This window comes from Podarcis vaucheri (genome assembly GCF_965113315.1).
Source record: "Podarcis vaucheri genome assembly, chromosome: 10".
NCBI classification, from domain to species: domain Eukaryota; kingdom Metazoa; phylum Chordata; class Lepidosauria; order Squamata; family Lacertidae; genus Podarcis; species Podarcis vaucheri.
In genome coordinates this window covers 73,477,309-73,503,753 of record NC_138748.1, presented here as the reverse complement: position 1 = coordinate 73,503,753, position 26,445 = coordinate 73,477,309, and the positions used below count along the sequence as shown (strand labels likewise).

General features: G+C 47.6%; 1 protein-coding gene across 11 annotated transcripts in view; it reads left to right on the top strand.

Annotated features, from left to right (window-relative positions):
- SHANK3 (SH3 and multiple ankyrin repeat domains 3) overlaps positions 1 to 26,445 on the top strand; it is a 455,788-nt gene that overhangs the window by 304,199 nt on the left and 125,144 nt on the right. For all 11 annotated transcript variants that reach the window (XR_014223665.1, XR_014223666.1, XM_082238697.1 and 8 more), the window contains one exon: positions 7,312 to 7,425. Coding sequence is in view for 9 of the 11 variants with exons in the window: in XM_082238697.1 (XP_082094823.1) it covers positions 7,312 to 7,425 (114 nt within the window). In the remaining 2 variants the exon portion in view is untranslated. The remainder of the gene's footprint in view (positions 1 to 7,311; positions 7,426 to 26,445) is intronic.

Genomic DNA, 26,445 nt, shown 5'->3' with positions numbered 1-26,445 from the left:
TCTAAAGTCGCAGGGAGCGTGAGAGTGAACGGCAAGCAAGGGGAGAAGCAGCCCTCACGCACACACAGACACACAGAGTGTGGATTCTAAAGTCGCAGGGAGAGTGAGAGTGAACGGCAAGCAAGGGGAGAAGCAGCCCTCACGCACACAGAGACACACAGAGTGTGGATTCTAAAGTCGCAGGGAGAGTGAACGGCAAGCAAGGGGAGAAGCAGCCCTCACGCACACACAGACACACAGAGTGTGGATTCTAAAGTCGCAGGGGCGCAGAGAGGGTGAAGGGGAAGCAGGAGGAGGAGAACGATAGCTCAAGCACACACACACACACACACACACAGCCCCTACAGTGCCTAATCCAAAATCGGACAGCAAAAAACTGCAGGCAGGGACAGAAAGCACGGGGTTGTTTTAAAGCAGCCAACTCCCGCTCTGCTTCTCTCCCTCCTTCCCGGCTCCGCTAGCTGACAGGAGCCGCTTACACCCGCTTTGCTGTTTCAAAGCGAGCCACGGACTGCTCACGACTGCAGCAGATTCCCCCGCCATCTGTAGGCATTCGCTCCATAACACGCACAGACATTTCCCCTTACTTTCTAGGAGGAAAAATCTGCGTATTATGGAGCGAAATTTACGGTATTTGGTCATTTTGGGAGAGAGAAAATGGTTCCAGGACTTTTTCTGTGGGCTTCAGACACGGGTTTACATATTTGTATGTGTTTGCTTGGTACATTTATGAACAACTATTTTATATACCATATTTTTTGCACCATAACACTCACTTTTTTCCTCCTAGAAAGTGAAATGTCTGTTCGTGTTATGGAGGGAATGCCTACGGGTGGCATGCCTACGGATTTTCCTCCTCTAAAAACTATGTGCGTGTTATGGTCGGGTGCGTGTTATAGAGCGAAAAATACGGTATATGGGACGCGGGTGGCACTGTGGGTTAAGCCACAGAGCCTAGGGCTTGCCGATCAGAAGGTCGGCGGTTTGAATCCCCGCGACGGGTTAAGCTCCCGTTGCTCAGTCCCTGCTCCTGCCCACCTAGCAGTTCAACAGCAGGTCAAAGTGCAAGTAGATAAATAGGTACCACTCCGGCGGGAAGGTAAACGGCGTTTCCGTGTGCTGCTCTGGTTCGCCAGAAGCAGCTTAGTCATGCTGGTCACATGACCCAGAAGCTGTATGCCAGCTCCCTCAGCCAGTAAAGCGAGATGAGCGCCCCAACCCCAGAGTCGTCCGCGACTGGACCTAATGGTCAGGGGTCCCTTTACCTTTTTATTTTATATATATAAGACCTTAAAATTCTTATAACACTGGGCATAATTGAGATCTCAAAATGCTGCGGCAGGAGGATATTTTGGCCCTGGAAAGTGCCACCAGCCAGCACTGGTCGCAAGGGGTTAGGCGTTTAGGCTTTCCCTGTTTTAGGTATTTGCACCCCCCGAATCCCTGTTTCGTGTGCTTTTAGGATACCATTTTGTTGGTCTTTGGTTGTGTTTCATTTGAATGTGATTAGCTGAGATTCCTGCATTGCAGGGGGTTGGTCTAGATGAACCTGGGTGTCCCTTCCAACTCTACAGTCCTGTGATTGCATGGCATTGGTTGCTTTTTACGCCCTACACCACTTGCGTATTGCAAAAACAACAATAATCTATTAAGTGGCTTATAAATGCTTTTAAATAAACCAATATTGGGTTGTAGTCAGCTGGCCTTTACTCGGTCCTGTTGATGTTAATGGCCATGAGTAACTTAATTTCGGATTAACACTTAATCCATTAATTTCACCCGATTGACTCTGAGTAAAAGTTAGTTTGAATGCACCTCGTTATTTTATAAAGCCACCACCATCAGCACAAATTTAGAGTGGAAGCAGAAAAGGGAGGTCCCTGCACCCAAGGAGCTTGCAATCTACATTTTGCTTGGGTGGGAGTCAAGAGAGGAAGAAGAAGTTCTCTCTGTCCCTGTGTATGTGTGTGTGTGTGTGTGTGTGTGTGTGTGTGTGTGTGTGAGAGAGAGAGAGAGAGAGAGAGAGAGAGAGAGAGAGAGAATGAGAATCTGCATTCATTTCATTTACACAAAGTTGGCTCAGTTTCATTACAGGCTGAGGGGTGAGAGTTTAACCCGTTGGTTTCCAAAGTGGGGCAGTGGGATTACCTGGGTGGGGTGGGGTTTCTAAGAGGCAGGTGGGTGGCATGGTGTGTGTGTGTGTGTTAAAGGTGTCAATGACTCCCAGACTTTGGAAAGCTGGTATCACTGGGTTAAGTTCATCAGTTTTGTTGAATTAATGGCACCAAATAGTTTTAATTGGATTTTGAATTAAAGTGCAGTGAGTTGTTACTGTTTTGCATTTTGTGTGTGTGTGATGCAAACCACGATCCTGAACAATCTGTTTTATAGGGACAAATTTATGGAACCAAACAGGGTGTGGGCAGATGCACAGAGAAAGAGTCTGGTGTTCCTGGGCAGGGGCTGCAAATTCCAGCTTGCCCGGAAGGCAGACTGGGGGCAGGAACCGCTGGGCAGCGAGATCCAGGCGCTTGGCATCTCCCTCGAAGCCACCAGCTGCAGGCTTAAAACATTGGAGCTTTAACCAGCTTCTCCATCTGCATTCCTGCCTCTGATGCAGCCATTAATACATATTGATTTACAACCCACGAGAGGCTTTTCATGTTGGGTTTCCGCTCCCTCCTCCTGCTCCTGCCTTCCTTACCCACTTCTGCACGGTCAATATGGCAGCGAATCCGGCGAGCGTGTGGCCCGAGTCCTTTCCTTGGTCTTGTTAACCGAATCTTTTGGGTTAAATTGTGTGGAATGATACAATGCCGTTAATTGGAAGGAGCCGGAATCATTTGTAAGAAAAGGGCAGCTGCTGGCTTGCACCCAGATCTCTCTCTCTCTCTCTCTCTACCACCCACCCTCTCCCGGTTTCTTTCCCGATGAGCTGGAGAGTTAAATGGTGCATCTCCAAATCTAATTTGGTGGTTCTGAACAGACAAGGGAGCATTGATGTGCAAATACAGGGGCAGAAAGAGGAGGGTTGCAGGCAGGCCTCCACCCACCCAAAAATGATGGAGAACCTGATTGTATAGGAGTCTGGATCTGCAATGCATCCTCACTCGGGCCCGATTCAGGAAACAAAAGTAAAATAAAAGGTCCCACCCCTCTGTCTCAAGGGACTCTGTCTGTACAGAGGCTGCTTCTGTGATACTGCATGGCTTCCAAAAGAGTTTTTTTGGGGGGGAGTTCCCCACAGGTGCTCACAGGGCCACCTATATGGCCCCAAGTTTCAGTTGGCCTCCAGAAGGGACTGAGCCTTTAGTGTGGTGGGCCTTGTCCTGCGGAACTCCCTGCCGGTGGATATTCACCAGGAACTGCCCCTGCCTTCTTTCAGACGTCTTTTGAAGGCCCTGTCGTTTAGGCAAGCCTATGCAATATACATTTTGTCTGCAGTGTGGTGTAGTGGTTAGAGAAGGGGTAGGCAACCTAATGCCCAGGGGCCGGATGTGGCCCAATCGCCTTCTAAATCCAGCCTGCGGACGGTCCGGGAATCAGCATGTTTTTACATGAGTAGAATGTGTCCTTTTATTTAAAATGCATCTCTGGGTTATTTGTGGGGCATAGGAATTCATACATATTTTTTTTTCTGAGGGACGGAGGACTGGCCCACAGCTGAAAAAGGTTGCTGATCCCAGGGTTAGAGTGTCAAACTGTGACCTGGGAGAAGTACAGTGGTGCCTCGCAAGACGAAATTAATTCGTTCCGCAAGTTTTTTCTTCTTGCGAGTTTTTCATCTTGCGAAGCACGGTTTCCCATAGGAATGCATTGAAAATCAATCAATGTGTTCCTATGGAGACCGTCCGGGGACAGAGGGGAAGCGCCCCTCTGTCCCCTCTTTTGAAGCAAGGGGCGGAGGGGAGAAGATCACTTCTCCCCCTTGCCGCCCCTTGGTTCAAAAGGGGTCCGGGGAGAGAGAGATGGGGGCTAAACTGACTTCGCTCGAGTCTCACATAAAGAGGCCACCAAGCCGAGCAGCACCGAAGCCCACGGTCAGAGGAGATGTGCCGGGAGGAGTGCCGCCGTGCCGCCCCTTCCCTGGCACCCAGCGCCATCCTTGGCCGGCTTGTGTGGTTGGCGCTGCAGACCTGACCCTGCATTTAAAATCGAGCTTGTCAATTCCAAGGGACTAATGAATTGTTAAAGCTGAAAAAGTGCTCATTAGCTTTGGGTGATCTTCTCCCCGCCACCCCTTGCTTCAAAAGAGGTCCGGGGAGAGTGGGGAAGACGCGCTGCGCTTCCCGCTATCCCCGGAGCTTGCGGGGCAAGCTTCGTTTTGCGAAGCAAGCCCATAGGGAAATTCGTCTTGCGAAGCAACTCGAAAACAAAAAAACCTTTCATTTTGCGAGTTTTTCGCCTCGCGAGGCATTCGTCTTGTGGGGCACCACTGTATCAGGAAGGTTTTTTTTAAAAAAAAAATTAAATGTTTTTATCTTTTACTGGAAGCCTCCTAGAGTGGCTGGGAAAACCCAGCCAGATGGGTGGGGTATTATCATCATCATCATCTGCCATTCGGCCACACAGCTCACAGGGTGGGACCTTGGAGGGCAGACCAGCCGCTGCATCTCTCAGCCTAGCCTAACCTCACAGGCTTGTAAAGGTAAAGGGACCCCTGACCATTAGGTCCAGTCGTGGCCGACTCTGGGGTTGCGGCGCTCATTTCACTTTACTGGCCGAGGGAGCTGCTGTACAGTTTTTCCGGGTCATGTGGCCAGCATGACTAAGCCGCTTCTGGCGAACCAGAGCAGTGCACGGAAACACCGTTTACCTTCCCACTGGAGTGGTACCTATTTATCTACTTGCACTTTGATGTGCTTTTGAACCGCTAGGTTGGCAGGAGCAGGGACTGAGCAATGGGAGCTCACCCCGTTGCGGGGATTCGAACCGCCGACCTTCTGATCGGCAAGCCCTAGGCTCTGTGGTTTAACCCACAGTGCTACTCGCGTCCCTCACAGGGTTGTGGTTAGGATTAAATGAGAGAAGAGCTACACATGCCCCCTTGAGCTCTGTGCAGAAAATGGTGGGATGCAAATGCCATGATGCACAGATAAATGATAGAGGTTTATGAATGGTTGTAGTCTTCCGTAAGCATGGATTATAAATATGTACATAGATAGATAGGGGCCCCAGGCAGTTGCCTCTCTGAGAAGCAGTCATAATATAGGAAGCTGCCTTGCGTGGAGCAGAACCCCTGGTCCACACACACACACACACACACACACACACACACACCTACCTCAAGCCCTGTCAACTTCCAGCGGAGGCCAGGGTCTTCAGTCCAAGATCCTTTTTTTGTAGTACATGGGACCTGAGATTTTGTGAGTGGCCTTTCTCACCCCTCAAGTCACGGCTCCTCAGTTTCATTCAGGAAACGTGAGGCTTTGCCCCTTCAAGGCATTTGCATCATTCAGGGGCAGGGGGGCTTTTCACCACGAAAAAAGGACGACATTCCCTTAAGAGCATAAACCAGCGGCGATAAAATGGGAACTGACTCTGGAAGTGGGGTGTTTGCTGGAATGGGAAAGTTTTAACGGGTCGGCAAAACAGAAGACGAGGGTCCGACCAATGGCCCATCTAGTCCAGTATCCTGTTTCCAGAGTGGGCAGCCAGAAAAACAGCAAGCGCAGGGGCTAGGCAGATCTCAGGGTGGGGTGAGAATCTCCAATATTGCTATTTGAAATATACCCGGAGTCGAGAGTGGATGTCATGCTCTTTATTCAGCTCATAGTGGTGAGGAGGAATGGAAGTTCCCCCAGAATGTCTGATTTATATACATTATTTACACAATGGGCCCCACGTGATTGGCTAATTCCGGGATTCACCTGTAGGCCAATCAGGTTGCGGATTCACTTCCACTGGAGCTGGATTGGGTGGCTCCTGTGGACCAATCAGACTGCTGCATTCTGGACCCTATTGTTCTAGGACCAATCAGACTGCTGCATTCTGGACCCTATTGGTCTAGGACCAATCAGACTGCTGCCTTTGGGATCCTATTCAACTCAGTATATGACTATTGATGGCTAACAGCCATTACGACTTCCTTCTCCCATTAATACCAGAGACAATATACCTCTAAATCTCAGTTGCTGGGAATTGCAAGTTTTCTTCCACTCAAGTCCTGCTTGCAGGATTATCCTTGGGGCATCCGAGGGCCAACTGTGAGATCACAGTGTTGGACTAAATGGGCCGGTGGTCTGATCCTGAAGCCTCTCCTTATGTTCCTAAGGCATTCCACAACTTGGGTGCCATCACCAAGAAGCTCTGTTCTCTCACCCAGACTAGTTGAGAGGGATGATTTAAAAAATGCTTTTTGAAAATCTCCCCCCCCTTTTTTTTTGCAAATCACCTTGGAAAATAAGCCCAGCTAGGGTTGCCATATTTTGAAGAGTAAAAAAGAGGATGCTATGACGACTTGTAATTTTAAATACCCCTGCTATATGTGGGCTATAGGAGCTGTGATCTATTGCTGAGGGGGCCAGGAGAAGATAAGAGGAAAGCAACTCTTCAGCCACCAGTTATGGCTATTTCTCATCCAGAAAAGTACAGCCAGAGACATTGAAAAAAAATCTGCATTAAAAAAATGTGGCTCTCTTCTACGATTGGATTGAAGACTTATGCAAACTCGCAACATATGAACAACTTGCATGTACTGTAAACACAGATTTGCCATGGAGAAATTCAATGATATTTGGAATCCATTCTTACAAATACTGTAACAGGTTAAGATTTGGTGAAGTGCAATAACAATCTTGTAAAGTATACAGTTTTGGGTGTCCCCCCCCCTTTATTTTCCATTCTACATGGGTTCTGTTTCTCTGTTTCTTTCTCTCTCTTTTATTTACGTCTCACAACGTTTAGTGCATATATAATTATGTACTTTTTGAAGATTTAAAAAACAAAACAAAAAACAACAATCCACCAAGACAGAAATTTTACTCCTGAAAAAGTGGACGTGTCCTGGAAAAAGAGGACACATGGCAACTGTGCATAATGACAGAGCTGAAGCAAACTAGCCAGTCTTGCCCAGGGCCCTAGGAAAGGAGTTTTGGGGAACCAGGGTCCAGGAGGGAGAGTCGTGGCAGCAAAGTCCAGGGAGAAAACTCAGCCAGGGAGAATGGGCGCTTCTGAATCCAAGTGATTTGCTATTCTGGAGACATCTCTGTTTTGGGGTACATGGACGCAACTGGGGGGGCTGTGGTTTGGTGGCTCCTCTCTGCTCTTTCCCAGGGCTCTCCCTGACCTCTCTGCCTCTCTTTCCTACAGTGCTCAGCATCGGAGAAGGAGGCTTTTGGGAAGGAACCGTGAAGGGGCGGACGGGCTGGTTCCCGGCAGAATGTGTTGAGGAGGTGCAGATGAGACAGTACGACTCGAGGCAAGGTAAGGTCCCCCGTGGCTCCGCGCACCTGAGGAGGAGGAGGAGGAGGAAGAGCTTGCTTGCAGAAACCTGCCTGGTTCTTTGCTCAGAGAAGGCATCATAAGGGACCCCAGGGCGTTGCTCAGGGTGGGGTGAAGAGGGGTTTGTCCTGGCTCAAGGAGAAGCCCCTCAAATGTAAGAACCACTTTTCCAGGTGGTCCACATAGCGTTTTATCTTCTGGAGGATGCTAGACTTTGACCACAGAGTAGTTCCACAAGTGGGGGGTGCTGACGGTTTTACTATTTGTACCCCGCCCATCTCACTGTGTTACCCCTCTGGGAGGCTTGCAACATACCATATTTTTCTGTGTATAATACGCCCCTGTGTATAAGAGGGAGATTGCCCTGAGTTGTTGAGGTTTTTTTTCCTGGGGCATTGTCGAAAATCGCTCACCCGCCTGACATACACTGCCACTCGCACGCATTGCAAAAGCCCGCTATCATCTGTCCCCGCGCCGGCAGAAGCTGCCAGTCGCCCGCCCTAGTGCCGCAGGGACAGTAAATCAACACCAGCCATTGCCACAGCCACCAATAACATGCCAAATACCCGCTGACAATCTCTGGCTCGCGGCAGCAACCAATCACACATCTCCCCTATGCACTATCTGTGTATAATACGACCGCCAATTTTAAACATACTTTTTAAATAAAAAAAGGTCGTCTTATACACGGAAAAGTACGGTATATAAAAACACAATAAAAAAATCAAATGTTCGAAAGCTTCCGAAGACAGGGCTGCCTTCAGATGTATTCTAAAGGTTATATAGTTACTCATCTCTTTGACATCTAATGGGAGGGCGTTCCATGGGGCGGGTGCCCTCTGCCTGGTTCCCTGCAACCTCGCTTCTTGCAATGAGGGAGCTACCAGAAGATCCTTGGAGCTGGACATCTGTGTCCAGGCTGGACGATGGGGGTGGAGATGCTCCTTCAGATCTATAGGGCCAAAGCTGTATATGATGGTGAAATCCATTCCGTTTTAAGGTCTCCAGTAGCTTGTGCTTCCTGATACACCGTCTCTTATGGCTCCGACCTGGTGGAATGCTCTGTCCCACGAGACCAGGGCCCTGCAGGATTTAACCTCCTTCCACAGGGCCTGTAAGACAGAGCTATTCCGCCTGGGTTTCCATTTTAACTTAGCCTGATCTTTTATTCCCATTCCTTCCCTCCCCCTCCTCTTTTTATGAAGATTACCCGCTCTGGGATCCCACAGCTAATTCTCCCCTGGTCTCATCGCTGGCCCAAATAGGACTAATTTACCCAGCTAGCCCTGGCGATCATCTAATGTTTATTGGATGGATTTTCCCCCTAAATTGATTTTTGAATTCTGAATTGATTATTATTCACATTTTCTACTGTATTTTATGCTGGTTTTTGTTGCATCAGTTAAGTGTTTTAAATTTGTTGTTAGCAGCCCTGAGCCCAGTTTTCTGAACCGGGAAGGGCAGGGTATAAATAAAATTTCATTATTATTATTATTATTATTATTATTATTATTATCAAGGAAGCTTTCCTTCTGGTGATCCTTCCAAGCTGCCACCAAACCCTCTTCTGCTATCCCCACCCCAACAAAAAAAAACTGCTCTGAAAACCATTTGCATCTGTGGCCTTCTTTCCAAGGAGAGCTGCCTCACTGAGCAGGCATGTTCTGCTTTCTTTCTCCAACAGAAGCCAGAAGGGATCTCCCGGGTTCCTTGTCAGAGGAACAGCTTAGTTCTTTCGCAGATGCCTCCTAGGTCAGCTCTGGTTTCAGCTGCTGGCTGCTCTTCTGCCGTCTTCTTTTGCAACCCATAGTTGCGACGTTGCTATTGTTACAGAAAAATCTAGGTGCAAGGCTGCTCAGCCACCCAGCTTGTTGGGCAGAGCCCGCGGGTCCCTGCAGAATAAAGGAAGGAGTCCAGCCACCAACCGGAGCAAATAGCTGTAGATCAAAGTTTATTGCGCAACAGGTTCAAAGAGGAATTTTGAACCCCGAGGGTGGGGTGTTAAGGACTTTTAAAAGTTTCTATCTTATCCCAGCATACAGTTCATTAAGCATCATCACTACATCATTGCTGCATCAGAAAAGGGGAGGGTTATACATAATTAACATTGGAGGAATGTGTTGGGGCAACAGGCGGATACAGGATATGTATTGGGAAGTACATTCTAAGCACCTACTACAAAGGGACAATAGAACATTGGTTTGCATAGTCTGCCACCTGGGCAAGTCTGGAGAGGAGCTTTTGCCCAGCGATTGACACCTATGAGTACCTTCTTGTGAGTACATCACTTCCCGCTTGAAGGATTATGGCGGCGACCAAGTGGTTTCCAAGTCCTTGGCCAATGAATCAAATTGGCGGTGGAATGAAGGAAACTGGCAAAGGAGTTGATTTTACATGATTTTGAAAGCTAGGTAACTTCCCTGAGCTGTCAAGTCGAAAGGATACGTTTATGCATAATATTTGTAACATTTAACAACTTTAAAGATGTGCCCCCCCCCCATAGTGTTCTATGAAGCATGCCTGTGAGTGTGGTGGCTTGCCAGTTTTGTGTACACCTGTGGGGTCAACTTCTGGCACTTGCAATGAAATTTAGTTAAAGGAAAGCTGTTGAGAGGTGCAGAAAGATTAGAAGTCGGTGCCACATGCAGACTTGCTGAGCAACAGGCTTCTGAACTCCCCCGAGCAGCAGCTAGAAACCAGGTTGAGACACTCTCTTCTGAGATTTCGTGGAGGGCTAGAAACTTTAAAAAGCAAGTGCCAAGACTCTCGGCAGTGTGCGATCTGCACAGCGCTGTCCCACAGCTTTTGGAGAGTGGAAAAAGTGGTGTTTGGCAGCTGTTGCCTTCCTCTGCAACATCACCTCGCTTTGAAGGCAGATCAGTCTTAGAAAACCTTCCACCTTTTCCTCATTGCCACCTTTCTGGAGCTGCCCAGATAAATGTTTCTGTCAGTTAGGCCTCTGAGTGTATTGGCAGAGACCCAGGCCGGTGCAGGAGTGGAGAGGAGCTGAAAAGGGCTTCTGTTTGCTGAAGTGGGGAGTCCGAAGAGCACCCAGACATCCCCCAGATGAAAGACACTTCTTTTTTTACAAAATTTTGTATTAGATTTTCCACAATTATAGCAAATATCACATAACAGAATAACAAACAAAAACAAAAAGACAAGAAAGTACATCAAAAAAGAAAACAACAAACAAGTGAACAATAAAAACAAACTTAATTCTTTAAAAATCCAACCTTATAAACATATTATTGACTTCCCCTAGTCCCTCCTTTCTGAGTTTCCTTGTATCTGGATGTAACAGCTTTCCAATATCATCATTAAACAAAAATATTTCCAATTGTAATCTAACTTACTCACTTTTCTTACTGTTGTAAATCCCACTTATTTAGTTGAATCCTAATTTAATCCTAGGCCTATTTGGTACTTTCAAGTAATTTCTAATTTTTCAGATGAAAGACACTTCTATTGAGAACCTCTCAATCTCTCTCTGCCCCTTCCAAGCTTTGTCTTGTTGTGTAGGAGGCCTTTGTAAATGGACATTGAACTAGAATTTCATATACAGAAGCCAGAATCTGGTATATATTTGAGAAAAGAGGTGGGCTGTTGGAGAAAACCTTTTCTGCCCAAACCAAGTTTCAACCCATCAAGATTTCAGCTTGACATTTCGGGACGGGAAATGTCTGGACTGGAATGGTGGCCAATTCAGGGGAAAGGCTCTTCGTTCTCAACAATTCCCAAGGGAATTGGCCGCCGGTGCCACCCAGAGGCGCTCTGTGCTGCAGGATCCGTCCCTAGCCCCACATGTTGCCCTTTCCTTAAATACAGAGGAGCCCGCTGTGGGGTGTGCTTCTGCTGGTGTGGGGTGCAAGGGGCCTACGAGAGAGGGGAGACTTTGCTGCTGGCTGTTCCCATCACAGGCAAATGAGCAGCTCCTTGTTATTCTTGATAACTTGACAGGCTCCTCTCCGCCGCTCGTTTTCTGGTGACGCTCATTCCTCCCGGGTGGCTTTTAAAGGTCACCCTTCTCTCTCCCTCTCCTTCGATTGTCTCATTGTGCGCCGAAAAAGCAGGGGGGGAACCAAGGGGTGCAAAATGTAAACGCTCCACAAAGGCACTTCAAAGGCCCGGAGTGACTCGCAAGGGGACAGAGGCAGGTTAGAAGGGGATCTTTGAGTCTGGAGAGGCACTTGCCAGGGTAGCACAACTCATTCACTAGCGTACGTTCCGGGCAGAGGTGTGGAGCCTCAGGTCCACAGAAAAATGTGGCCCTCCAGGAAGCTTTAAGTGGCCCTTGGGACTCTCCTTTCACTGGCCTTGCTGCACATCCTTCTCTAGTGTTTTCTCCAAGCTGGGAGCTGTGTCTTTGAACTCTGTTGATCATAGAATTATAGCATGGGAAGGGACCTCTGAGGGTCATCTAGTCCAAGCCCCTGCAATGCAGGAATCTCAGCTAAAGCATCCATGACAGATGGCCATCCAATCTCTGCTTAAAACCTCCAAGGAAGGAGGATAATTCAGACGGAAATTCCCAAGTTATTTATGTATGCAATAACTGTGGCCCGTGTTTGGTTAGCCCAAAAGTGGAAAACAAGCGAGATGCCAGCCAAAGAAGAATGGCAACTTAAGTTGACGGAATATGCACAACTTGCAGACTTAACATATAGAATAAAACAAAAAGAACAGATGGTTCAGTAAGATTGGAAAATGTTGACTTAATATATGGGAAATAATTGTGTACAGCTGAAAATGCTGACAGCATTAAGATAAATTCAACAGTGTAAATAAGCTTTAATGGATGCAATAATGGAAAATTGATGGGTATAGTTTTTTAGTAAAATATGCAGGGATTTGTGATATGTAACATGAACCATGGAAAGAGAAGAAGGGAAGCCATTGATATCTAGGCCTAGGACCCGTGTGCCTACGGGACTGCCTCTCCTGGTATGCCCCGCGGAGGACCTTAAGGTCCACAAATGACAACACTTTGGAGGTCCCAAGTCGCAAGGTGGTTAGATTGGTCTCAGCTAGGGCCAGGGCCTTCTCAGTACTGGCCCCAACTTGGTGGAACGCTCTGTCACAGGAGACTAGGGCCCTGTGGGACTTGACATCTTTCTGCAGGGCCTGCAAGACAGAGCTGTTCTGCCTGGCCTTTGGTTTGGACTCAGTCTGACCCTTATGTTTCCCTCCCCTTATGGTTTTGATCTATGGGCTACAGTGGTACGTCGGGTTACATACGCTTCAGGTTACATACGCTTCAGGTTACAGACTCTACTAACCCAGAAATACTGCTTCAGGTTAAGAACTTTGCTTCAGGACGAGAACAGAAATCGTGCTCCGGCGGTGCGGCGGCAGCAGGAGGCCCCATTAGCTAAAGTAGTGCTTCAGGTTAAGAACAGTTTCAGGTTAAGAATGGACCTCCGGAACGAATTAAGTACTTAACCCGAGGTACCACTGTATTTCATCTGATCCATCCACTGTAATTACTAAGTTTGCAGATGATACTACCATAATGGGTCTAATTGCAGGTGGAGATGAATCAGCGTACAGGGGGGAGGTTCAAAAAGCATCCACATGGTGCTTAGAGAATAACTTGCACCTAAATATTAGTAAGATAAAGGAGAAGGTGTTGGACTTTCGGAGGAAGAGAGGGGAACTAGCCCCATGGTACATGGGGGGGGGGGGTTGTGTGTAGAGAGTCTCTTCCTTTAAATTCCTGGGAGTTTACCTTAGTGAAGACCTCACTTGGAAAAACAATATAACTCAGAAAGTCTTTACAGAGCGTGGTGAACACAGCACATGATACCATGGGCTGTCCCCTGAGTCTGCTAGATGACATCGCAAGGGATCATTGCCTTAGGAGAGCAGAAAAATTCTCAGGGACGATTCACACCCCGGCCAGCACCTCTTTAATCTTCTACCCTCGGGCAGGGGATATAGAAGTATAATCAGCCATACCAACAGGCTAAAAAACAGTTTCTATCCGTGGGCTGTTAGGCTGCTGAACGGAAAATAATATAGTGCAGCTGACTTTCGGGGTTGATGTGTTGTACGACAAGCACACAGAGTGCAATGAGATTGAGTGCTTGGGGGGGGAGGCTAGGTTAATTTTATTGTACACAGGTTGTACCTTGACAATAAAGGTATTATTACAGTCATACCTCGGGTTACAGACACAGGTTTCGGCGGTTGCACATGCGCAGAAGCGCTAAATCGCACATGTGCAGAAGCGCCGAATCACAACCCGTGCATGCGCAAACACACCGCTGTGGGTTGCGAACGTGCATACCGCCCGGATCATGTTCGAAACCAGAGTGTCCACATTATTATTATTATTATTATTATTATTATTATTATTACAGTGGTACCTTGGGTTACATGTGCTTCAGGTTACATACGCTTCAGGTTTTAGACTCCGCTAACCCAGAAATAGTATCTCGGGTTAAGAACTTTGCTTCAGGATGAGAACAGAAATCGTGCGGCGGCGGCAGCAGGAGGCCCCATTAGCTAAAGTGGTGCTTCAGGTTAAGAACAGACCTCTGGAACGAATTAAGTATGTAACCAGAGGTACCACTGTATTTTTATTATTTATTATTATTATTATTACTACATGGACCCATGGCCTGATCCTGCAGAGCTCTTTTATAAGGTTTTGTGGAGGGATCAGAGCTGCTCTATAAACTTCCTCCAGACTCACTGCAATAATAAATGATGGCCTGGCTCCATGCTCTCGCAAGGCTGCCAGGGCAGGTGTGTCGCAGTCCTTCCGTTCCAGAACGAGAATGGCCAGAGATGTTGGGCTCTGCTCTGCTGTTCCCCGCTAAGTGAGAGATCTTGGATAGTGGGACAGACTCTCTCAGAATGGGGGGGGGGGTGGACTCTCCTTCACCCGAGATTTCCCAATAGAGGTAGGATCGGCGGTCAGGGATTCCTTAGGTGTGATTCCTGCGCTGCAGGTAATTTGGCTACAGCAACCTCAGGGGGTCTCTTCAAACTCGTTAGCTCTATGATTCTAAGTGTGTGGAAACTCTGTACATACACAGAGACACTTTTATTTATCATGTAGCATCGCCTTGTATTAAAGACGAAATGGGGGGTTCCGGCCAGCATACAAAGACACAACAGATGGCAAGCGAAATATGCTCTCAAATGCCTTGGTACTCAAACAACTTGGAACCTGAACATTGCAAACCCGGAAGTAAGTGTTCCGGTTCGCAAACTTTTTTCGGAAGCCGAACATGCTCTGTTTTGAGTGTCACGCTTCCGATTTGAGTGTTACTCTTCCAATGTGAGTGCCACACTTCCATTTTGAGTGTCACGCTGAGGTCTGTCTGTTTTTGCCATTTATTTTGCATTTTTGCAGCCTTTTTGTTTTGCTTTTGTGACTGTGTGGAACCCAGTTCAGCTACTGATTGATTGATTGATTGTGTGACTGCAGTACATTGTTTATTGCTTTCGTTTTATGGATCTGTGGGCTTGTTAGATAGTAAAATCCATGTTAAATTGCTGTTTTAGGGGTGGTTTTTAAAAGTCTGGAAAGGATTAATCCATTTTGCATCACTTTCTATGGGAAAGCATGCCTTGGTTTTGGAATGCTTTGGTTTTGGAACAGACTTCTGGAACGGATTGAGTTTGAGAAACAAGGTACCACTGTACAATGAATTGTATCCGTCACAGTGTACCCTCTTATTACAAGGCATGCAGTACATATAAGTGGTGCTCCAGAATCATCAAAATAAGTACCATATTACAATTAATGATATATTTTCATTATCTCCGGCACAAGAAAATTCTTGTATCGGCGGAGCAGATGTAGCAAGCAGAACTGGAGTCTGGAGATCTCAAGTTTCAAAGAGAAACTCCTTCTTCAGCCTGTGTGGGACTGAATCCCTGTTTTTTTTCCTACAGTGAACGCTTGGGTTGCAAATGTGATCCATGCAGGACGCACGTTCACAACCCGCAGCATTCGCAACCCGTATCTGCGCACCTGCGCATGCACTGGTTGCGATTCGGCACTTCTGCGCATGCACAATGCACGATTTAGCACTTCTGTGCATGCACATCCGCTGAAAAGCGAAAGTAACCTGTTCCGGTTGTTGTTGTTGTTGTTTAGTCGTTTAGTCGTGTCCGACTCTTCGTGACCCCATGGACCAGAGCACGCCAGGCACTTCTGTCCTCCACTGCCTCCCGCAGTTTGATCAAACTCATGCTAGTAGCTTCAAGAACACCATCCAACCATCTCATTCTCTGTCGTCCCCTTCTCCTTGTGCCCTCCATCTTTCCCAACATCAGGGTCTTTTCCAGGGAGTCCTCTCTTCTCATGAGGTGGCCAAAGTATTGGAGCCTCAGCTTCACGATCTGTCCTTCCAGTGAGCACTCAGGGCTGATTTCCTTCAGAATGGAGAGGTTTGATCTTCTTGCAGTCCATGGGACTCTCAAGAGTCTCCTCCAGCACCAGAATTCAAAAACATCAATTCTTTGGCGATCAGCCTTCTTTATGGTCCAGCTCTCACTTCCATACATCACTACTGGGAAAACCATGGCTTTTACTATACGGACCTTTGTTGGCAAGGTGATGTCTCTGCTTTTTAAGATGTTGTCTAGGTTTGCCATCGCCTTTCTCCCAAGGAGCAGGCGTCTTTTAATTTCGTGACTGCTGTCACCATCTGCACTGATCATGGAGCCCAAGAAAGTAAAATCTCTCACTGCCTCCATTTCTTCCCCATCTATTTGCCAGGAGGTGATGGGCCCAGTGGCCATGATCTTCGTTTTTTTGATGTTGAGCTTCAGACCATATTTTGCGCTCTCCTCTTTCACCCTCATTAAAAGGTTCTTTAATTCCTCTTCACTTTCTGCCATCAAGGTTGTGTCATCTGCATATCTGAGGTTGTTGATATTTCTTCCGGCAATCTTAATTCCGGCTTGGGATTCATCCAGCCCAGCCTTTCGCATGATGAATTCTGCATATAAGTTAAATAAGCAGGGAGACAATATACAGCCTTGCCGTACTCCTTTCCCAATTTGGAACCAATCAGTTGTTCCATGTCCAGTTCTAACTGTAGCTTCTTGTCCCACATAGAGATTTCGCAGGAGACAGATGAGGTGATCAGGCACTCCCATTTCTTTAAGAACTTGCCATAGTTTGCTGTGGTCGACACAGTCAAAGGCTTTTGCATAGTCAATGAAGCAGAAGTAGATGTCTTTCTGGAACTCTCTGGCTTTCTCCATAATCCAGCGCATGTTTGCAATTTGGTCTCTGGTTCCTCTGCCTCTTCTAAATCCAGCTTGCACTTCTGGGAGTTCTCGGTCCACATACTGCTTGAGCCTTCCTTGTAGAATTTTAAGCATAACCTTGCTAGCATGTGAAATGAGTGAAATTGTGCGGTAGTTGGAGCATTCTTTGGCACTGCCTTTCTTTGGGATTGGAATGTAGACTGATCTTCTCCAATCCTCTGGCCACTGCTGAGTTTTCCAAACTTGCTGGCATATTGAGTGTAGCACCTTAACAGCACCATCTTTTAAAATTTTAAACAGTTCAGCTGGAATACCATCACTTCCACTGGCCTTGTTATTTGCAGTGCTTTCTAAGGCCCATTTGACTTCACTCTCCAGGATGTCTGGCTCAAGGTCAGCAACCACACTACCTGGGGTGTACGAGACATCCATATCTTTCTGGTATAATTCCTCTGTGTATTCTTGCCACCTCTTCTTGATGTCTTCTGCTTCAGTTAGATCTTTACCACTTTTGTCCTTTATTATGGTAATCTTTGTACGAAATGTTCCTTTCATATTTCCGATTTGCTTGAACAGATCTCTGGTTCTTCCCATTCTGTTGCTTTCCTCTATTTCTTTGCATTGCTCGTTTAAGAAGGCCTTCTTGTCTCTCCTTGCTGTTCTTTGGAAATCTGCATTCAATTTCCTGTATCTTTCACTATCTCCCTCGCATTTTGCTTGCCTTCTCTCCTCCGCTATTTGTAAGGCCTCGTTGGACAGCCACTTTGCTTTCTTGCATTTCTTTTTCATTGGGATGGTTTTAGTTGCTGCCTCCTGTATAATGTTGCGAGCCTCCATCCATAGTTCTTCAGGCACTCTGTCCAGCAAATCTAAATCCTTAAACCTGTTCCTCACTTCCACTGTGTATTCATAAGGGATTTGGTTTAGATTGTATCTTACCTGTCCAGTGGTTTTTCCTACTTTCTTCAGTTTAAGCTTGAATTTTGCTATAAGGAGCTGATGATCTGAGCCACAGTCAGCTCCAGGTCTTGTTTTTGCTGACTGTATAGAGCTTCTCCATCTTTGGCTGCAGAGAATATAATCAATCTGATTTCGATGTTGCCCATCTGGGGATGTCCATGTGTAGAGTCGTCTCTTGTGTTGTTGGAAAAGCGTGTTTGTGATGACCAGCTTGTTCTCTTGACAGAACTCTATTAGTCTTTGCCCTGCTTCGTTTTGATCTCCAAGGCCAAACTTGCCAGTTGTTCCTTTTATCTCTTGATTCCCTACTTTAGCATTCCAATCCCCTATAATGAGCAGAACATCCTTCTTTGGTGTCACTTCGATAAGGTTTTGTAAGTCTTCATAGAACTGGTCAATTTCAGTTTCTTCAGCACCAGTAGTTGGTGCATAAACTTGGATTACTGTGATGTTAAAAGGTCTGCCTTGGATTCGTATCGAGATCATTCTATCATTTTTGAGACTGCATCCCAGTACAGCTTTCGCCACTCTTTTGTTGACTATGAGGGCCACTCCATTTCTCTTACGGGTTTCTTGCCCACAGTAGTAGATATGGTAGTCATCCGAACTGAATTCGCCCATTCCCGTCCATTTTAGCTCACTGATGCCCAGGATGTCAATATTTATTCTTGCCATCTCATTTTTGACCACATCCAACTTACCCAGGTTCATGGTTCTTACATTCCAGGTTCCTATGCAATATTTTTCTTTACAGCATTGGACTTTCCTTTCGCTTCCATGCATATCCACAACTGAGCGTCCTTTCGGCTTTGGCCCAGCCGCTTCATCAGCTCTGGATCTACTTGTACTTGTCCTCCGCTCTTCCCCAGTAGCATGTTGGACACCTTCCGACCTGAGGGGCTCATCTTCCAGTGTCATAACTTTTATATGCCTGTTGTCTTTGTCCATGGAGTTTTCTTGGCAGGGATACTGGAGTGGCTTGCCGATTCCTACTCCAGGTGGATCACGTTTGGTCAAAACTCTCCACTATGACCTGTTCATCTTGTGTGCCCTGCTCGGCGTAGTTCATAGCTTCTCTGAGTTCTTCAAGCCCCTTCGCCACGGCAAGGCAGTGATCCATGAAGGGGACCTGTTCCGGTACTTCCGGGTTTTGGCGGGTCTATAACCCAAAAAATCGCAACCTGAAGTGTCTGTAACCCGAGGTATGACTGTATTTGTGTGTTTTTACACAGTGGGTTCCTCATATTAAAGACGAGGCATGGGCAATTATCACAAGGAAGGATGTTTGGTCAGCCCATCAAGCCCCATTGGAGTTGCTTTAGTCCAGATTTCTTCATTGCAAGGGGTTGGTTTGGATAACCCTCGGGGGTCCCTTCTCTAGGTATAATTCCACACACACCCCAGTGACATCACTGCACCTGTCAGCATTGCAGCTGTCTTGCTGGTAGAGCCGGGAGAATTCCCAGCTCTGGGCTGAGAGTCTTGTTTTCTGTCGCTGGCACCAGTGGCGTGTTTCTGCTGCCCTGACGCACGTCCCTTCGCAAACCTCTCCAGGAGCTGAGCTGTGCAGCTTTTGTGACGTTGCGCAAGGGAGCCCCTGCAACTCCGGGCATTGCACACGGCTGCTGCATGGACAACTCTTGGGGAAACAACCCCCCCTGCACCCGCAATTCCTTAGTGGTTCTGTGGGCTCCATCAATATCCCTCCCTCCCCCCCCCATGTAAATGTGACTCACCACTGGCGACTCTCCACCTGTCAGGGTGATGGATTGCCCTCGTTGGCTCTCTGTGTGCAAAGGGCTGGCAGGGACCGGGAAAGACGGAGTCTCTTAAGGAGAAACGGGCTTGCAGGCCAGGCCAGCAGAGAGGCAGCAAGAGATGAGCTTTCCTGCCTTCTCTGTGCGTAACACAGGGGAAGAGCCCAAAGGGTTGGGGGGGGCAGCAGCTGCCCCCAAAGATGAACTTTGCAACCCCTCCCCAGAGAAGCCAGGCTGACCATCCTTGCTGTCCTTCTGCCTCCAGGTGAAGGCCTTTGGGAATTGGCTGCTTTTAAAGGGAGGGCTCCATGATCACTGCAGATGGTGACAGCAGTCACGGAATTAAAAGACGCCTGCTTCTTGGGAGAAAAGCAATGACAAACCTAGACAGCATCTTAAAAAGCAGAGACATCACCTTGCCAACAAAGGTCCGTATAGTTCAAGCTATGGTTTTCCCAGTAGTGATGTATGGAAGTGAAAGCTGGACCATCAAGAAGGCTGATCGCCGAAGAATTGATGCTTTTGAATGATGGTGCTGGAGGAGACTCTTGAGAGTCCCATGGACTGCAAGAAGATCCAACCTCTCCATTCTGAAGGAAATCAGCCCTGAGTGCTCACTAGAAGGACAGATCCTGAAGCTGAGGCTCCAAGACTTTGGCCACCTCATGAGAAGACAAGACTCCCTGGAAAAGACCCTGATGTTGGGAAAGATGGAGGGCACAAGGAGAAGGGGACGACAGAGGACGAGATGGTTGGACAGTGTTCTCAAAGCTACCAGCATGAGTTTGACCAAACTGCGGGAGGCAGTGGAAGACAGGAGGGCCTGGCGTGCTCTGGTCCAGGGGGTCACGAAGAGTCAGACACGACTAAACGACTAAACAACAAGGGGAGGGCTGTTTTTGTCATGATGCTCTGTTTCAGTAGAATACACACATAAATATACAGTGGTACCTTGGGTTACATACGCTTCAGGTTACATACGCTTCAGGTTACAGACTCCACTAACCCAGAAATAGTACCTCAGGTTAAGAACTTTGCTTCAGGATGAGAACAGAAATCGTGCTCTGGTGGCACGGCAGCAGCAGGGGGCCCCATTAGCTAAAATGGTGCTTCAGGTTAAGAACAGACCTCCAGAACGAATTAAGTTCTTAACCTGAGGTACCACTGTATATATGGGGTGATGGGAGAGGGATAGTACATCCAGTGGGGGACACCTTGTGCTCCTTCTGAGGCAGTTTGTCCACCTTTAGTCCACACCCTGCACTCAGCTCTCACCTGTGGCTCCTAGAAGCTGGCAGCATGCGACAGCGGCCACAATCCCGGGAGCAGCTTTGACTGGCCGGCTAAACGAGATGAGGGTAGCCGATTGGTCTTAAACCCTCAGGGAGTTATGGGCTTCCCCTTCGTGTGAAAGACAGCCTCTGGCAGATTGAACAGACAGGATCCAAAGTGGATCCAATGATCAAGAAGGCGGTTTCTGCAGAGGGAAGTGAGGGGCAGGTGGGGCTCACCCACCTGGGAAGGGGGCCCATCTAGGAGAAGGAGAACTCTGACCTTAAACCTCCGCTGCTTTGCAGGATATCTTTCGGAGAAGGAAAGGCTAAAGAGCAAATCCTACACAAATACAGAGCGGAGTTGGATGGATTGTTAGAATTCCTGCTCCGTGATTGCAGTTATGGGATTGTTGTCTTTCACATGACGGTATATGTTTTGACTCCACAGAGTGGGAAGTGACGGAGACAGGATGTTTGTGTTCCTGTGTTCCGTGAAGTGGGACTATTGTCCTTTGTTCTTTTTCTCTTTGCTGTCTGATGCTAGAGAGAGAGGGAGCCATGTTGCAGTGCTCCGTGTGTGTTGATATGTAAATAAAGTAGATTAGCCAAAATGCTGAGTTGCTGAGGTCTATTATGCAACTGCGCAAACTCTGCGGATCCCTAGGTGTTCCAGTGTTGGTTGGCATCGGTTGCTGTGATGTTCAGGCTGAAGAAAGCTTATGAAGCTCCCGAACAAACGACCAGGAGGGAGGGAACATGCCAGTTGGGCATGGGTCTCTGCCAGGGTCCTACTCGAGCGTAGGCTGAACTCCTGACACCTTGTACGCCTCCTTCCAGCAACTCCTGCAGCCAAGCTGGTGACAAATGCCTTGCTGTGTTTTCCTCCGCATCAGCAAGACCTAGATGGGTGTCTTGTCAACTGGGCAGCTCAGGATCTCCAGACACGCAGCCCAGGAAGTCACTTTGCTGCTGCTAACACAGTGGCTGGACCTCCCAATGCACACTCCATTGTCACACAAGATCAGTGGTGTAGCGTGGGTTGTCAGCACCCGGGGCAAGGCAAGTAATTTGCGCCCCCTAACCCGTGGATTTGCGCACCCTAACCCTAACCCCCAGATGTTGCGCCCGGTGCGGCCGGCCCCCCCTGCACCCCCCACGCTACGCCACTGCACAAGATAGACAGATGCCAACAATAACAACATTCTCTCTCTGTGTGAGTGGTCTCTCGATAGATGATAGATATGGATAGATAGATAGATAGATGATAGATAGATAGATAGATAGATAGATAGATAGATAGATAGATAGATATCCGCCTTGAGTCCCTGCCAGGGAAAAAGCTGGGACAAATAAAATAATAACAAATACTTATTAGCAGACTTTAATTACCAGACTTTAATTTGCTCTGAACTAATTTTAAGATGTATTTTAATTAATAGAATGCCTGTTTTTATGTTCTTTGTATACTGTGTTAGTTTTATGATGTTAGCGGGGCACAAATAAAAAAATATTATTATTATTATTTTTTTTTATAATATTTTTTATTAGTTTTACAAAAGTTTTTATAACAGACAAACACAAAAAAGAAAACAAACAAACAAACAAGTATAATTTCATAATGTCATTTCATAAACTTCTTTCCTCGGACTTCCCCATACCTCCCCTTTCTGCATCCTCATGTCCAAATTTTATAGCAACTTATAAATGTTTTTTTTCCAACTCTAATTCATCATAGTCCTTTCTTATTCTAATCTTATATTACTGCAACCCTTTCTCTCTATAGAATCTCGAAAAAAATATTATTATTTATTTATTAAAGCATTGGGTAGGGGAGCGCTATTTGGCAAAATCAATCAATAAATAAAGATACGACACAATGAATAACAGGCGGATCAGAGGGAGGGGGGGGTCATCCAGGGAAGGGCTGCAGATCAGTGCTAGAGCGTCAGAATAAGCTGCGGGATCCAACCAAGGGCCCATTTAGTCCCCCATCCTGTTCTCACAGTGGCCAGCCAGATGCCCCCCTGGGAAACTGCAAGCAGGATTCAAACTCAAGACCCCTCTCCCATCCTGTGGTTTCCTGCACGTGGCATAGAGAGCAGCACCTCTTCCTTCAGCCGTGGAGGCAGAACCTAGAAGCCCTTCATGGTCCTCTCCTCCACCCTCAATCTATCTCGTCCTCTTTAAAGCCCTCGGAGGGCAGCACAGAGTTAACCTGTGGAACTCTCTCCCACAGGAGGCAGTGAGGACAGCCAGCTTGTATGGCTTTAAAGGAAGATAAGGCAAATCCGTGGGATGAGTCAATCGATAGCTGCCAGGCACAATGGTCAGAGGCAGTGATGGAAGGGAGAGGGCTCTCATTCTTGGGTCTTGCTTTTAGGTTTCCCGGGATGGGCATCTGGTTGGCTCCTTGGCCTGACCCAGCAGGTTCTTCTTAGGTTCTTAAGAAACTGCCCCCCAGGACACTTCTCCATAGGAAAGGCTGCTCCCTTAAGGTCTATGGGGCAGTGCCCATCTCAGTCATCCTGCCCTCAGCTGCCTACCTTTTCCCTTAAAACTCATCCAAAGGCTGGTGGCACGACCTGTTGGCCTCCTCCTTCTTCTTTGCCTTGGTCTTGAGGAGAATGGAAAGAAAGCTAGAATGCCTTGGCTCTGCTTTGCCATGGGCTCTGGCGCCACCTGGGGATGCGAGTGGCGCTGTGGGTTAAACCACAGAGCCTAGGACTTGCCAATCAGAAGGTCGGCTGTTAGAATCCCCGCGACGGGGTGAACTCCCGTTGCTCGGTCCCTGCTCCTGCCCACCTAGCAGTTCGAAACCACGTCAAAGTGCAAGTAGATCAATAGGTACCACTCCAGCGGGAAGGTAAACGGCATTTCCGTGCGCTGCTTTGGTTTGCCAGAAGCGGCTTAGTCATGCTGGCCACATGACCCGGAAGCTGTATGCCGGCTCCCTCGGCCAGTAAAGAGAGATGAGCGCCACAACCCCAGAGTCGGTATTGACTGGACCTAATGGTCAGGGGTCCCTTTACCTTTACCTGGCGCCACCTACTGCTGACCTCCCTCCCAGTCCCAGTGGGCACCTGCCCCCTCTGCTTCCCCATGTCCAGGAAGTCTCCTTAAAGTTCCTGCATTTCTTTCTTAGCACAGGGACTTGCAACCTGAGAGCTGCCTCTGGCTGGCGTAGACTCCTCTCCCTGGGTTGCGGAATCCTGTTCTCCTGCTCTAGAAACCGGCAGGTTTGGCCTAGGTAGGGAGAGAGGGGGGCGCTGACTTAATTTCGGTGACTTGGCACACACCTCCAATTTAGAATTAGCGAGCAGATGGTGGGAACGGACTGCAGCAGCCGATGAATAATGAGAGCAAGGGAAGCAGGAACGTGGGGAGATGTCTGCACACAAATACAAGGCGCTTGGGGCGCCGGCAAGGAATCTGCAGGCACACTGGGCCTGCAACAGGATTTGGACTGGGCCTGTTGGGGCAGTTGGGGGTGGCCGAGGGCAGCTGGCGCTGGGTACAGGAGGGACCTTGTTGTAGGCAGAAGAGGGCGGATGTTGTAGGGGAGCAGAGATCCAAGAAGGGGACTCTCCTGGCTGCAGACAGGCAGCCTGGCGATGCTGATGAGTCCCTGGCCCTGCATTAATTTGCACGCCTTTCTGTTAGCTGCAACCACCTGCTCAATGGCTCCGCGCCAGCAAGGCTTGTTGAGGTGTGCTGAGGCAGGGATCTCGGCCCCGCCTGGGTTGATCTGCGGCAGCTCACTAATTGCAGTCAGAAGTAGCGGAACGCAAGGCAGGGCAAGCAGGCTGCCTCCAAGGCCTCACCGAAGCCTCCTTGGAAAGAGAGCAGGATGCTACTGCTCATTGCCAGACATTCTTTGTCACAGGGGGGTGGGCTGGATGACCCTTGGGGGTCCCTTTCAGCTCGGCAGTTCTGTGGTTCTTTGTGTGGTTTTTTTGTTTTTCACAGTTTTTATAAACACAAACATTACACAATACAAACAAACAAACAAACACACAAACAAACATGTATAATTTTGAATCCTTTTTTCTTAAACCTTACTTCACCGACTTCCCCATACCTCCCCTTTCTGCAGCCCAATTTCCAAATTTGTTTCAGCAAATCCTACCCCTTGGTTTTATCGAATTTTCCCTTATTCTTTTCTTTTACTTAATCTTTTACAGCTGTAATCCCCTTTTTTCCAAAACCTCAACATTTTAGCATTCCTTAATTTTACAATGTTTCTTAAGATAAATTTTAAATTTCTTCCAGTCTTCATCCGCCGTCTCTTTCCCCTGGTCTTGGATTCTGCCAGTTATTTCAGCCAGTCCCATGTAGTCTATCACCTTCATCTGCCATTCTTCCAGGGTGGGTAGATCTTGTGTCCAGTTCTGTGGTTCTTTGGCCCCATGCACACACCTCCAGCAAGTGGTCGTGGTTGGGCGTAGGAGGTGGTGCAGAGAAGAGAAAAGAAATCCCAGCCAGCTTAGACTTCTTAGGTATGTGATACACACATTTTCTGCTTTGCAATTTAGAATATTCATTTAAACAACCTTAAAATATCAATGACTTCCCTTCTTCTCTTTCTAGGGTTCATTTTGTATAACATAAATCCTTGCAAAATAAAAATAAAAAAGGTCTAGTAGCACCTTATAGATCATGGGTAGGCAAACTAAGGCCCGGGGGCCGGATCCGGCCCATTCGCCTTCTAAATCCGGCCTGTGGACGGTCCGGGAATCAGCATGTTTTTACATGAGTAGAATGTGCCTTTTTATTTAAAATGCATCTCTGGGTTATTTGTGGGGTATAGGAATTTGTTCATTTCTCCCCCTCCAAAATATAGTCTGGCCCCCCACAAGGTCTGAGGGACAGTGGACTGGCCCCCTGCTGAAAAAGTTTGCTGACCCCTGTTATAGACCAACTAAGTTTGTTCTGGTATAAGCTTTCTTGTGCATGCACACTTCTTCAGATACATAAATCCCTGCATATTTTCCACGAACTAAACCATTCAGTATTCCATTATTACATCCATCAAAACTTATTCACACTGTTGAATTTATCTTAATGGGCTTCTTATGTATGTTACTTGTTTCATAAAATTTATATACCACTCGGTTGTGGTATATAAACAAAACAAAACACTTAGGATGTAAAATCAGAAATAAACTAAACTAAAAACAAATACATCAACGTTCTGCATGTCTGGACAGGCTTGTCTAAGCAGAAATGTTTTTAGCAGGCACCAAACAGTGAAGTATCAATAGGCAGGGAGTTTCAAGGTGTGCCTGCTGCCACATGGAAAGATCAAGGTCTTACGAAGGCAGAACGGGCACCTGCAGCAGTGTCCATTCTGCCGATTGAAGCTGTCGAGTGGCAAGGCGATCTCACGGGTCAACTGGTCCCAAACTGTTAAGAGTTTTACAGACTAATAGTAATGCCTTGGATCTGGCCTGGCAGCAAGTGGGCAACCTCTGCCAATCTCTGAGCACAAGTGCTATGTGCTAAGAAGGTCTCATTCCTGTCAGCAGTCTTGCTGCAGCATCCTGCACTAACTTGCAGCTGCAGAATCAGGTGCGAGGGAACCCCCACGTAGAGCGCATGGCAGCAATCCAGCCTCATCTTCCTCTGGGCATGGTGCCCACCCATTTTCAAGGGCCACAGGTGGCCCAGGCACCTTCACTGAGCCCGGCTTTCCTCCTGGGCTGCTTGTTTTTTCTCCCTCTCTTGCCAGCTACAGCCAGCGAAGTCCGAATGTCACCCTGCGTTTGGGAATTGGTGGA